We start from the raw sequence: 14077 nt of genomic DNA on the forward strand, positions 1-14077 counted from the left end.
AGGGGCCGGGTGGGCATTCCGCCTCGGAGGCGGATCCGGCTCCGGGGCGTGACCACCACTCCCTGGCTACCCCCCGTAGCGCCCCTGGTCTGGTCCCGCTGGCTGGAGCTGGACTGGACATCGGTGGAGCGGATTGCTTAGGCTCCGGTGTGGAGCAGCTGACCGGTACCTGACCAGGCACCGGTGGAACAGGCACGGGCTGTGCCGGACTGACGACACGCACCACTGGCTTGGTGCGGGGAGCAGGAACGGGCCGGACCGGGCTGACGACGCGCACCACTGGCTTGGTGCGGGGAGCAGGAACAGGCCGGACCGGGCTGGCGACGCGCACCACAGGCTTGGTGCGGGGAGCAGGAACAGGCCGGGCCGGGCTGGCGACGCACACCACAGGCTTGGTGCGAGGGGCAGGAACAGGCCGGGCCGGGCTGGCGACGCGTACCACAGGCTTGGTGCGGGGGGCGGGAACAGGCCGGGCCGGGCTTGCGACGCGCACTACAGGCTTGGTGCGAGGGGCAGGAACAGGCCGGGCCGGGCTGGCGACGTGCACCACTGGCTTGGTGCGAGGGGCAGGAACAGGCCGGGCCGGGCTGGCGACGCGCACCACTGGCTTAGTGCGAGGGGCAGGAACAGGCCAGGCCGGGCCGGGCTGGCGACGCGCACCACTGGCTTGGTGCGAGGGGCAGGAACAGGCCGGGCCGGGCTGGCGACGCGCACCACTGGCTTGGTGCGAGGGGCAGGAACAGGCCGGGCCGGGCTGGCGATGCGCACCATAGGCTTGGTGCGAGGGGCAGGAACTGGCCAGGCCGGACTGGTAACACGCACCACTAACTTAGTGCGGGGAGCAGGAACGGGTTGGGCCGTACTGGGAAAACGCACCACTAACTTAGTGCGGGGAGCAGGAACGGGTTGGGCCGTACTGGGAACACGCACCACTATCTTAGTGCGGGCAGCAGGAACGGGTCGGGCCGGACTGGGAACACGCACCACTAACTTAGTGCGGGGAGCAGGAACGGGTTGGGCCGTACTGGGAACACGCACCACTAACTTAGTGCGGGGAGCAGGAACGGGTCGGGCCGTACTGGGAACACGCACCACTAACTTAGTGCGGGGAGCAGGAACGGGTCGGGCCGGACTGGGAACACGCACCACTAACTTAGTGCGGGGAGCGGGAACGGGTCGGGCCGGACTGGGAACACGCACCACTATCTTAGTGCGGGGAGCAGGAACGGGTTGGGCCGTACTGGGAACACGCACCACTAACTTAGTGCGGGGAGCAGGAACGGGCCTGACCGTACTGGGAACACACACCACTGGCCTTGTGCGGGAATCAGGAACGGACCGGACTGGTGACACACACCACTTGCTTGGTGCGAGGAGCGGGACTGGGTTTCCTCATAAACCTCCGCTCCCTCTGCTGCCTACTCAGTTCCTCTCGCCGTGCCTCCACACTCCTTCTCCCTCCTGACCAATGGCCCCCGTAACCTGGTGGCCTCCTCTCATAGTCCACAAACTCGCCCTGTAGCTGCCTCCAGCAGCCCCGTCGTCCATGCCGTGTGCCCCCCCCAAAAAATGTCTTGGGGTTGCCTCTCGCCTGTCCGACGACGGCCCTGTTGGCGCCGTACCTCCTCTCTCGCCAGGGCTTTAACTTTAGCCCATGGCCATTTTCCCGCGAACATGTCCTCCCAAGACCATCATTCGCCCATCTGGGACATCGCCAACTTCTCCAGTTCCTTACCCGGCGTTTGCTCCGAAACACGCTGCTTGGTCCTGTTTTGGTGGGATCTTCTGTCACGATCGTCGTAAGCAACGGACCAAGGCGCAGGGTGATATGCGTACATCTTTTAATGAGTACTTAATGACAATAACAAAACAACAAAACGATACGTGAAGTCCTAAGGTTAACAAAACACAAACCTCTCCGGAACAAGATCCCACAAATGACAAGTGCAAAACAGGCTGCCTAAGTATGGTTCCCAATCAGAGACGACAAGCAACAGCTGATTCTCGTTGCCTCTGATTGGGAACCACCCCGGCCAACATAGAAACACATGAACTAGAACAAGAACATAGAACACTAAACATAGAAACGAACACCCTGGCTCAACATATAATAGTCCCCAGAGCCAGGGCGTGACACATGAGCTTATGTGACCCATCCCACCTCCAGCCAGGAATTATTCAGCACTTTTTGAGTTCAGGGGGTGTTTCCTTCAGAGCAGATTACAATAGCCACAACATAAAAAAATAAACATGTATACTGTACAGTGCCTTCTGAAAGTATTCGCACCCCTTGACGTCTTCCACATTTTGCTGTGTTACAGCCTGAATTTAAAATTGATTAAATTGAAATTTTGTGTCACTGGGCTACACACCATACCCCATAATGTCAAAGTGGAATGATGTTTTTAGAAATTCTTACAAATTAATGAAAAATGAAAAGCTGAAATGTCTTGAGCCAATAAGTATTCAACCCCTTTGTTATGGCAAGCCTAAATATGTTTAGGAGTACATATTTGCTTAACAAGTCACATAATAAGTTGCATGGACTCATTCTGTGTGCAATAATAGTGTTTAACATTATTTTTGAATGGCTACCTCATCTCTGTACCACACACATACAATTATCTGTAAGGTCCCTCAGTCGAGCAGTTTTTTAGGATAATACAGAAACGGAATAGAGCTAAGCACAAGCAAAATCCTAGATGAAAACCTGGTTCAGTCTGCTTTAAAACACACAAATTCACCTTTCAGCAGGACAATAACCTAAAACACAAGGCCAAATACACACTGGAGTTGCCTACCAAGAAGAGAGTGAATGTTCCTGAGTGGCCGAGTTACAGTTTTGACTTAAATCTACTTGAAAATCTATGGCAAGACTTGAAAATAGCTGTCTAGCAATGATCAACAACCAACTTGACAGAGCTTGAAGAATTTTTAAAAGAATAAGGTGCAAATATTGTACAATCCAGGTGTGCAAAGCTCTTAGAGACTTACCCAGAAAGACTCACAGCTGTAATCGCTGCCAAAGGTGATTCTAACATGTATTTACTCAATGGTGTGAATACTTACGTAAATGAAATATTTCTGTTTCATTTAATTTTGTGATTCAAAAAATTTTAAAAAACATGTTTTCACTTTCACTTAATCTTTTTTGAATTTAGGCTGTAACACAACAAAATGTGGAATAAGCCAAGAGATATGAATACTTTCTGAAGGCACTTCATGTATTTTCTTCAGGCAGGACCATACAGAACTGAATAAGTTACTTGGAAAGTTGTCTATTAATCAGCTACCAAAAACGAAAGCTTACGCTCATCATAAATATTTGTAGTTGATAATTCTGCCTATTGTATCTCTATGTCTATATTGCCAATATGATATGCTTCAAGATATCCTTATGATGTGTGTTTGTGTATGTAGGGCAGACAACAGACTACGTGTATTCCACATTTTAGCAATATTAGAGCTTGCAATATAGGGTTCCATGAACTTATTTAGCCGATCCCCCCTCCAGCCCGGCATTATTCTGCACTTTTTGAGTTTAGGGTGTGTGTCACATTATCAATTGAACCACTTTTGCAGTGAAATATTTTTACACAACCATCCATTTCATAAATGGGAGACATAAGTGATGTGAAACAACATGATTATGTTTTGTTCTACCCTGGGTAGGGGTATCTCAAAAACGAAAGCCCTTTTTGAGGATTGGCCATTAGCCTATGTGGACTCTTTGCACATCATAATTACGAGCTGTCCCATTGAATGTTCTGTGCATGATATCAAAAATCAGAAGTCTCTTTCTCAGGTTGACCATTTTATTTTCCTCACACACCCTCACACAACTAATATTTCCACAACCAAAACAAACCACCAAACCATTAGAAGCCTTATCACTCTGAAAATAAGACAGGAATGTTTTTTTCTCTCAAACATGTACAGTTCTACACACATATACACAAGATGGAGAGATTCAGAATCAAACCACTTGGAGTGGTTTAATATCAGTTGGAGCTTGGGGGTATGGAAAGATGGATATCATACCACACCAAGTGATCCAGGCCCATATGGGTTGGGCATATAGACATCCCTTAAACTTACGATAACAACAACAGTACTGTACATTGCAGATTTACTCTTGCTTTGGCTTTACATTTATTGTGTACATAGAGTATTGATATGAGTCTGTAAAAGCACTTCTTGGGGTAAGACATAGACTGTTATCGATTTGGACTAGCTCCTGACTCCAAAGTACACACAGTGTATGTATGGCATGAAGTCACTGATAAGTATATTAAGAAACAGATACAACTGGTTCACTACCATGTGGAATGTTGCAAACTACAAGTCATACAATGCACTGCTTTTATGATTGCAGTGACAGTGTGGGGTCAGATCATCATCAGAATAGTGGACCATATCAGCCCTAGATTCTATAATCATATGGTCTTTACTGGCCTCATTTCAACAGTCTTATCTTAATGTCTGTGCACATTCATGACCCCACAGAGACTGTTGGTTGGGCTTCTCATAAACTTGTCTCTCCAGTCTTGCCTGGTGACCTGCCCCCTGTGGGGGTGACCTGAGTTGGCCTGTGTTCCCCCAGGATGGCAGCGATCAGAGCCTCTGGGGCTGAGACCCCACCCCCGGGGGACACAGGGCTGCGGGGCGTGAGTGGGCTGATGGGCGACGGCAGGGTGTCCTGGGGGGAGACCAGGCGCTCCTTCTTAGCTGCAGAGCAGGGCGAGCGGCTGCTTGGGAGCCCCTCTAGGGGCCGTGGGTGCAAGCTGAGGCCCTGCAGGGAGGGCATGGGGGTGTTGGAGTGAGCAGGACTGCAGCTGCGGCGGTGGCGATGTTTGTTTTTTCCAGGGCTTGGGCTGCGGGAGCTAGCAGGGGCCAGCAGGACCAGTGTGCTGTCATCCTCCGAGCTGACGTCAGAACTGTCTGAGCGGCATACTGGTGGGGCTGTCGGGCTGCGCACAGGAACATGGATCTATGGGAGATGGAGGAAGGTTGGAGAAGAGAGTAAGAGTAAATGGTGTGAGGGAACAAAATGAGGAGAAAAGGAGAAATACTGTATCCAGCAGAACTGAATGGCAGAAAGCAACTGCTTTATTCTCTGTTCATTGAACAACACAGGAAGGAAAACTGCGGAAAGGATCCTGACCTGAAAGGGCAATGTCACTCCGATAATAGTGTTCATGTTGCTGCTGTAGAAACCCAAAATGTATTCCCCTGCATCCCTGGGTAAATCCTCCTCTGTAAATGTCACCTGAGGAGAGAAAGGGAAAAAGAGAGTGAAGAACAAAATAGAGAGAATGGAAAGATAGTAAGTGGGTGTGTGTGGATTTATGTTATTATCTCAATGGATCTCTGAGGTTGGTTGTGAGTGTATGTTTGTCAGGCTTTGTATCATACCTGTGACCCATGATCTGCCTTGGCCCACACATATGCTACATAGTCCTTGTGATGTTTGAACCCAACCTGTGAAGAAAAACCACAGACATCAATTGACCATGGAACAATTAAACATAGACCTAATAACCTACAGTGCCTTCAGAAAGTATTCATACCCCTTGACTTCTTCCACATTTTGTTGCGTTACAGCCTGAATTCAAAATGGATTCAATATATTTTTTTCTCTCACCCATCTACACACAGTACCCCATAGAAATGTTAGCAAATGTATTGAAAATGAAATACATAAATATCTAATTTCCATAAGTATTCACACCCCTGAGTCAATACTTTGCAGAAGCACCTTTGGCAGTGATTACAGCTGTGAGTCTTTCTGGATAAGTCTCTAAGCGCTTTCCACACCTGAATTGTGCAACATTTGGCCATTATTATTTTCAAAATTCTTCAAGCTCTGTCAAATTGGTTGTTGATCATTGCTACACAACCATTTTCAGGTCTTGCCATAGATTTTCAAGTAGATTTAAGTCAAAACTGTAACTCAGCCAATCAGGAACATTCACTGTCTTCTTGGTAAACAACTCTAGTGTAGATTTGGCCTGTTTTAGGTTATTGTCCTGCTGAAAGGTGAATTAATCTCCCAGTGTATGATGGAAAGCAGACTGAACAAGGTTTTCCTCTAGGATTTTGCCTGTGATTAGCTCCATTCTGTTTCTTTTTTATCCTGAAAAACTCCCCAGTCCTTAACTATTACAAGCATACCCATAACATGATGCAGCCACCACTATCAGTAATGTGTTGTATTGGATTTGCCCCAAACATAACACTGTATTCAGGACAAAAAGTTAATTGCTTTGCCAAATATTTTCCAGCATTACTTTAGTAAACTGGATAAATGTTTTAGAATATTTGTATTCTGTATAGGCTTCCTTATTTTAACCCTGTCAATTAGGTTAGTATTGTGGAGTAACTATAATTTTGTTGATCCATCCTCAGTTTTCTCCTCTCCCAGCCATTAAACTCTGTAACTGTTTTAAAGTCACCATTGTCCTCATGGTGAAATCCCTGAGCGGTTTCCTTCCTCTCCGGCAACTGAGTTAGGAAGGATGCCTGCATCTTTGTAGTGACTGGGAGTATTGATACACCATCCAAAGTGTAATTAATAACTTCACCATGCTCAAAGGGATATTCTTGTCTGCTTTTTAAAATTTGTACCCAACTACCAATAGCTGCCGTTCTTTGCGAGGCATTGGAAAACCTCCCTGGCTTTGTGGTTGAATCTGTGTTTGAAATTCACTGTTCGACTGAGGGACCTTACAGATAATTGTATGTGTGGGGTACAGAGATGAGGTAGTGATTTTAAAATGATATTATTGTCATTATTGCACACAGAGTACTCACGTGAGTCCATGCAACTTATTATGTGACTTGTTAAGCACCTTTTTACTCCTGAACTTATTTAGGCTTACCATAAAAAGCGGTTGAATACTTATTGACTCAAGACATTTCAAGGTTTCAGTTTTTATTAATTTGTAAAAATGTCTAAAAACATAATTCCACTTTGACATTATGGGGTATATTGTGGAAGCCAGTGATTAAAAAAATAGACATTTTATCAATAAAAATGTCAGGCTGTAACACCAAAGGAATTTGAAAAAGTAAAGGGGTGTGAATACTTTCTGAAGTCACTGTAGGTATGTGTGAGAGAAAATATGAAATCTCACTGCTTTAAAGTTGAAGTCACAGTTACCTTGTATATTGCAACCCAGTCCCATGAACTGCGCTGGAAGTTGGACCTCACAGTGAATCTGACTGTAGCGTCAGAAACTTTAGTCCACTCCTTCTCATACTCTAACGTTACAAGAGGAAGGTCCACTTTGAATGGGAACTGGGGGAGAGAGTATGATAGTGAAAAATAAATAGACAGAGACAGATCGAAAGAAAGATAATTTCAGAGGGTGATTCTAATGATGTGACGCCATACTAAAGTTATAATGTAACAGTAACTGTGAAGGTTTTTCACCATATCTGGATAAACATCAAACAGTGTGACTGCTGGGGTGAGAGTTCAGGGGTCACAGGGAGGTTGGACTTACATGTAATGAGAAGACAGCAGAGACAGGCTTGTGGTCGCTGCAGGTGTAGCCCATGTGACTGCGGTAGGAGTGTTGCACCACCTTTGTTGCCCCACCCAGCCACGAGGTTAGGCCGCGCTGCAGAGCGGCATTGTGGGTAGGAACAGGAGAGCCCGTACAACGCAGACGCCACAGGATACGGTCTGTCCATGCTGGCTTTCGCTTCTTACTGCTGTGAGAGGGACATAGAGATAGATAAAAGTGGGAAATAGAGGTCAGTGAATCAGTTAATAGAGGTCAGTACTTTTTCTGCACAAGGAAGCATCACATCAATCACAAACCATGTATTGCTCTACACAGCATCACATACCTGGTGTCGTATGTGTGTGTCCCCACATCAAACTTATATGTGGGGGGGAATTTGAGAGGGCCTTCCAAGAAGCCGTCTAAGATGGACTCACTGTTTTTGGCCATGTTGAGCTGCAAAACAAACATGTGGGAATGAAGAGAGAGAGAGAGAGAGAGAGAGAGACAGCGGGAAAGAGACAGAATACCAATTAATCATCAAAGTAGCTCGCTTGACTACTGAGTGAGTACATTTTATTGGGCGTAGGTTCATTTTTTGTGGTGCTATAGCTCCCTCTGTTGGTAATGAATCAACAGTCATTGTTTCCAAAGATAATCATGACTTCCAGAAAATTCCATTTGGACTTTTTTTCATGTCAAATAAATAGATTCTACAGCTTTCTCACCTGGTCTCGCTCCCACAGCAAAGGGAGCTTATTGCTGTCAATGGCACTCTTCACTACATGAATGTCATAGTCCTCAATGCGGAAGTTAAGATCCCCAAACCAGAACACCACGCTGGGAGAAGAACAAAGAACAATTTAATTGACCACTCCATGAGCCAACGACTGATCATCAGAACACATAATTAGGAGTATTTCATGACCATATGACCAAGGAAAAAGCTCATAGGTCAAATAGGGGGTTATTTTATTTGTCCTGTTTCACACATTTACATGTGTGGTGAAATGGAAATGTGTTTTTTGCATATCCCAACTACCCCTGAGACATCCTCAGAGAGTGGGGTCATGGCATGGCATCAGCCATTATTGACGGCAACCCGGGAGAAATGAGGGTTAAGTGCTCAGGGATTCGAACTAGTAACCTTTCGGTTACTGGTCCAAGGATCTATGAGAGTTTTTCCTACCTGCCGCCCGGTGGTCAAGTGGGAAAAACTCCTGGCCCTACACATACTGTTTACATCAGCCCTCCCCTATCCAAATGACCCACTCGTGGTCCAGCACACCCGAGGCCGTCGTGCCCTCAAACTGCTGTTGCTGCAGGATGCTCTCAAAGTCCTCCATGCGCTGCTCCAAGTTCCGCATGTGAGCCGGCAGGTGACAGTTCAGGAAACACACCGGGTGGCCAAACATCGTCATCCTTGCACTTACACCCCCTTTATTACCCTGGGAGCGGGGAAGAGAGCGATAGAGAGAGAGTGTGAAAATGTAACACACACTGATAGATGAAACATGGATGCTCTCCAGGTCTCTGTAATCAAATATCCACTGTGATAAGGATGAAAGGACAGATGGCATGGTATCAGAGAACCAGACAGCCTGACAGTCCTGCTGCACTGACCTCAGAGAAAAGGAGACTGCACCAGCAGCCAGTAGTGATGCTGACATTAACACGCACAGGAAGGTCACATACACACACACACACACACACACACACACACCCTCCCCCGCCCCACACACGCACACACTCGTTCTCTCTCTCCCTGGCATATTAACATATTTTAATGCAATCTAAAAACTATTTGTGAACAAGTGTTTCTGGACTGTGCATTTACAGACAAGCTCCTATTTTAGAGCAGGGGTTGCCAGGGGTGACACTCACCCAGTAGCCCCCGAGACCTGTGCGTGTTTTCTCTGTCTGCACCCCCCTCAGGAATGGAAGATGGCAGAATTTAGAGAACACCAGCAACAGCACCCCCTGCATACGTTGGGACGCCACCTATAGTGATGAAGGAGGATGTGAAGAGAAGGGTAGAGAGAGACAGAGACAGAGAGAGAGAGAGAGAGAGAGAGAGACAGACAGAGACAGAGACAGAGACAGAGACAGAGACAGAGACAGAGACAGAGACAGAGAGAGAGAGAGAGAGAGAAGACAGAACAAACACCATTGTAAATACAACCCATATTTATGTTTATTATTTTCCCATTTGTACTTTAACTATTTGCACATTGTTACAACACTGTATAGACATTTGAAATGTCTTTATTCTTTTGAATCTTCTGAGTGTAATGTTTACTGTTAATATTTATTGTTTATTTCACTTTTGTTTACTATCTACTTCACTTGCTTTGGCAATGTTAACATACGTTTCCCATGCCAATAAAGCCCTTCAATTGAATTGAATTGAATTGAATTGAATTGAATTGAATTGAGAGAGAGAGAGAGAGAGAGAGAGAGAGAGAGAGAGAGAGAGAGAGAGAGAGAGAGAGAGAGAGAAAGAATAAATAACATTAAGAAGATAAACCGTTAGATAATATGTTTGACATTATACTCTGTATGTCACGACTGTCATGTGTAACTGTCCCCATAGAGATTGAGACAGTGACTGGCACATCATAGCGAGCTAACTCTTTACTGACCAGCACATATCCAAAGCGACTGAGTGTGTCCATGCAGAGCTCACTCCACTGGTCGTGGAAGAGAGCGTCCTTCAGCCGCTTGTTTATCATAGAGTTCACTTCCTGTAGCCTGAGTGGGGAGGAAGAAAGGAATAACGACTCATAACTCAGTGGGAGCAGAAGAGGAATGAGAAAATGTTTGGATGAATAGATGAGGTGACATCGGTAGTAGAGGAGAGATCAGAACATGATAGAGATATGATGGAGGAGACATTCAAGGCTTTCCCTCTGGCACCATTGTGATTGGAGCAGAATCTCACCCAATGATAAACATGTCTGTGCTCCCATCGCCAGCATGCGGCCCAAATAGAGTGGCGATGTCATCAGGGGGAACAGCAGAGCCCACATTCCATGTGACAATGTGCACCCTATTAGAGGACAACACAGGTGGGCATGCACATCCTACATTATCAGTAGTTATGCAAACACCTACATTACTTTCACTTTACAGTGATTTGCAATCATAACTGTGTAGTTACAATGTAATTATTATGTAATAATGTATAGCTCAATGTTAAGTGTTGAACTCATACTGTACATTGACCAGTGAAGATATTATAGCCAATGCCTTTACCCTAGGGTAAATGGAGACTACACTCTGCACCTACAGGAACAACAATCAATTATCAGTAGCAGTGATTTTTGTGGTTGTGAAGGAACAGAAAGAGAAAACTATCTCCATGGAGACAACAACATGTTACTATATTTAGTCAGGGAGTAGAAACGTTAGAACAAATGTCATTCAGTGGGCATGCTACTAAAATAGTACTTGGCATCATCATTCGTGATCTGTCTCACCTGAAACCGTGATCCGTTTCTCCTTCAGTCTTGTCAGTCTGTGGCTGATTCTCCACAGCGCCCCAAGTGGAGCTTGTCCTCTGGGGCTGTGGACTGGAGCCTGGTTTGGGGCTGAGGCTAGATGGCGGGGTGAGGCAGGGCTGAGGCAGGTTAGGCTGGGGGATGAGGAAAGGCTGGCCGGTGTAAGGCTGAGTGCTGTGAGGACTCTGAGGGCTGCGGGACAACAGGGAAGACTCTGTGGGGGACTGGGACAGGAAGATGGGGCTGTGTGGTCCAGGAATGCGGTTTGGAATAGAGGCCTTATCCTTCATATCAGTCTCGGAACCTCTGGAGGAATTTAGTGCAGTAGGTCTGGGACGGCTGATATTGACTGGAACTGCAGGACTGGACCCAGGCTCTACATTCTCCGGCCTCACCTGGTTTGGCATCTCACGTACACCTGACGCCTGAACTGGACCCAGTCCTGGGAGTTTCCCAGACCCCCCTATGGGACTGGTGATAGAGCTGTCCTGGGCTGTTGGTTGCAGGGGTGGAGCAGGTCCTGGAAAAGCATTCCTCCCAGGTTGTCCAGAGGGTCTGGCTGGATCTGTGCTGCTTTGTTTATGCTGCATTTGATCCATCAACCTGATTAGTAACCACAAATCATAGTGTAGGGATGGGAGAGTAATTGTGAGATAAAGAGAGGAATGTGCAGTCTGCTGGGCTGGGTGTGTAATAGAGGAGGCTGGTGGGAGGAGCTATAGGAGGACGGGCTCATTGTAATGGCTGGAAAGGAATCAATGGAATGGTATCAAACACATCCAACACATGGAAACAACGTGTTTAACTCTGTTCCATTGATCCCATTCCAGCCATTACAATGAGCCTGTCCTCCTATAGCTCCTCCCACCAGACTCCTCTGGTGTGTAACTGATACCAATGTAGAATGAGAAGATGAGTGACCTGTGTTTGTTTGTCCTTCACAACCCCCTCCCTCGTCCTCCCTCTGGTCACAGACTGTCTCTCCATCTATCACAGAGCCCTGTGGCCCAACGGGAGGGGGGATAGGCATGGAGCCAGAAGCAGGTGGGGGGAGCTGGCTCACATTGAGTACCTGTCCACCTCCTGCCCCCCAGTCCCCAGACACCACTGCTGACATCATCACCATACTGAACCACAGGCAGGCTGGTGGGAACCAACTTTCTACCCCCATCCTGGTCTACTTCCCTGTTGCTTAGCAACATATTTCAGTCCCCCAACCATCTTTCTACCCCATTCCCTCCTTGCATCTTCCCTTTCAACTACTGTATGTTATGGAGATGGAGGGGGGAAGATGGGCTTTTCTGTGCATGAAACCAATATATCATGCTCCTCTGCCTCAGTTAGAACTAGCTAGGTCTCTCTCTAATACACTCTAACACACACACTTTCTGTGGCAGCGAGAGTGTCTGTAAGAGATGGAACACTAACCCACTGCAGCAGCAGATATAGAGGGAAACAGTGCACAACACAAATGCCAACAGACGGGTCACATGACATTTAGTGCTCTACATAGTGATAGTCCCCCTCGCTATGAGAAATAGCCTATAGGCCAGTGACAGGTATGACAGCTCACTTACCAACCACATTGTTTGTCCTCTGACCTACAGAAATAAAATACCCTCCTCAGGGCCGGCTCCAGGTATAAGCGGTCGCCCCCCAGCTGCTAGGGGGCCCCCGACCCCCCCAAAAAACAATTATTATTATATTACTCAGTTGGGGTCTCAATTTACTGTTGAGAGTTAGAATAGTAGAATACACAAGGTGCAAGTTCGAAATGTGGTTGTGCATCCACAGTTTTTCTCTTGTTTTGTCAGTCACTGACAGTCACAACCAAATCTCACTTAGGGCCCCCAAAATGCTAGAGCTGGCCCTGACCCCCCTGATTTATTTATGACATTGAAGGGCACATGTGACCACTTGCTTGTGCAAGTGTAGCCTAAACATAATAGATTGTGGTTGTGGTCATTGAAGGTGTGTCAATACATCAATATATTGGAAAGTGAAAAGCCACCACAAATGTTGTTGATAATGGCTATTTCAGCAGAGGTGGAGTCAAATCGGTGGATTACTACTGTAATGGCCTAGAGATGATATTCTACCCATCTGACACACATCAAAGATTATAACAGATCTATAACATCACTTAATACAGCTCTACTCAGCCATGCACCTCTCTGCTGGGGCACACGGACATATTTTAACTATAGAAAATAAAAAATAAGAATGTATGATCATCAATCAACATACATTAATAATCACATAGCCTACAGACAGATGCCTGCCGTAGGGCTGCGCACACTCCGACAAATACCTTACCTTTTATCTGAAAGGTGAACAAGGAATCGGTTCAAACTGGCGCAAGGCAGGGCATGGTAACATAGACTTATCCAAACATCTAGGCTTTCTTTCAATCGTCAAAAAGACAGGACTTTACGGTTTACGGTTTTCTTCGACTCATCTGAAATATCTACTACGGGAATGACAAGTAGATACCGTGGAGAGACAAGTAGATACCGTGGAGAATGACAGCAGTCAGTGACGCTTGCGCGAGCTGTCAAATGTGAAAAACCGGGCGCCGGTCCCGGTACGCGAGTTTAGTGTCATAAAACGTGAAAAGACAGTAGCCTAGTGCCTTATTTCCAGTCAACATATCATCCTTGAGATGTGTGTTTAGCTCATTTAAATAAATAGGCTACTAGAGGAGCGTCTGTGCGCGTGATGCAGACTTCCCAGTTAACGGGACAGCTGCCTGCGCCTCGATCCCGCTTACCTGCTGCCTGACCGGTGCAACTGTTTTCCTAGAGGGGAACCCACATCACTCACACAGCGTCCCGATAATATCTCATTGAGAATAGAGAGAGTGAGACCGTAATAAATGCACCCAATAAATCTCAACCTCCAAATTCAGCAGACGTTGTGACTAGGTTTCTATAAATGAACTGCGCAGAATTAAAATGTCAGGCAGGTAGGCTACCTTAAAGTGCACAGGCGTGTAGCCTATAGCCTAGTTGTTATCCTACTGGACACTGCGCAAGAGCGCCCGGAGTTGGGGACCCGCGTGACCAC

General features: G+C 46.7%; 1 protein-coding gene across 1 annotated transcript; it reads right to left on the reverse strand.

The window, feature by feature from the left end:
* Nucleotides 1-3813: 3813 nt before the first annotated feature.
* On the reverse strand, nt 3814-14013 carry LOC121541772 (inositol polyphosphate 5-phosphatase K-like). Its single transcript, XM_041851061.1, has 13 exons — nt 13328-14013; nt 10991-11614; nt 10453-10560; nt 10154-10262; nt 9396-9512; nt 8784-8959; nt 8240-8351; nt 7858-7967; nt 7509-7719; nt 7163-7300; nt 5416-5481; nt 5165-5269; nt 3814-4990 (listed from the first exon to the last, which is right to left on the reverse strand). The coding sequence occupies exons 2-13, from the start codon at nt 11608-11610 to the stop codon at nt 4526-4528; spliced, it is 2337 nt and encodes a 778-aa protein (XP_041706995.1). The 5' UTR covers nt 11611-11614; nt 13328-14013; the 3' UTR covers nt 3814-4525.
* Nucleotides 14014-14077: the final 64 nt, after the last annotated feature.

The sequence above is a fragment of the Coregonus clupeaformis genome, chromosome 27, assembly GCF_020615455.1.
Source record: "Coregonus clupeaformis isolate EN_2021a chromosome 27, ASM2061545v1, whole genome shotgun sequence".
Lineage (NCBI taxonomy): Eukaryota > Metazoa > Chordata > Actinopteri > Salmoniformes > Salmonidae > Coregonus > Coregonus clupeaformis.

Excerpts from the sequence above, each read along its gene's own strand:
- LOC121541772 (XM_041851061.1), bottom strand. The coding sequence starts at position 11,610 with ATGGATCAAATGCAGCATAAACAAAGCAGCACAGATCCAGCCAGACCC. Across the intron at positions 7,301-7,508 it reads CTGCTGTCTTCTCATTACAT|TTCCCATTCAAAGTGGACCT; the intron begins GTAAGTCCAACC and ends TCTCTCCCCCAG. Across the intron at positions 5,270-5,415 it reads AGGCAGATCATGGGTCACAG|GTGACATTTACAGAGGAGGA; the intron begins GTATGATACAAA and ends TTCTCTCCTCAG.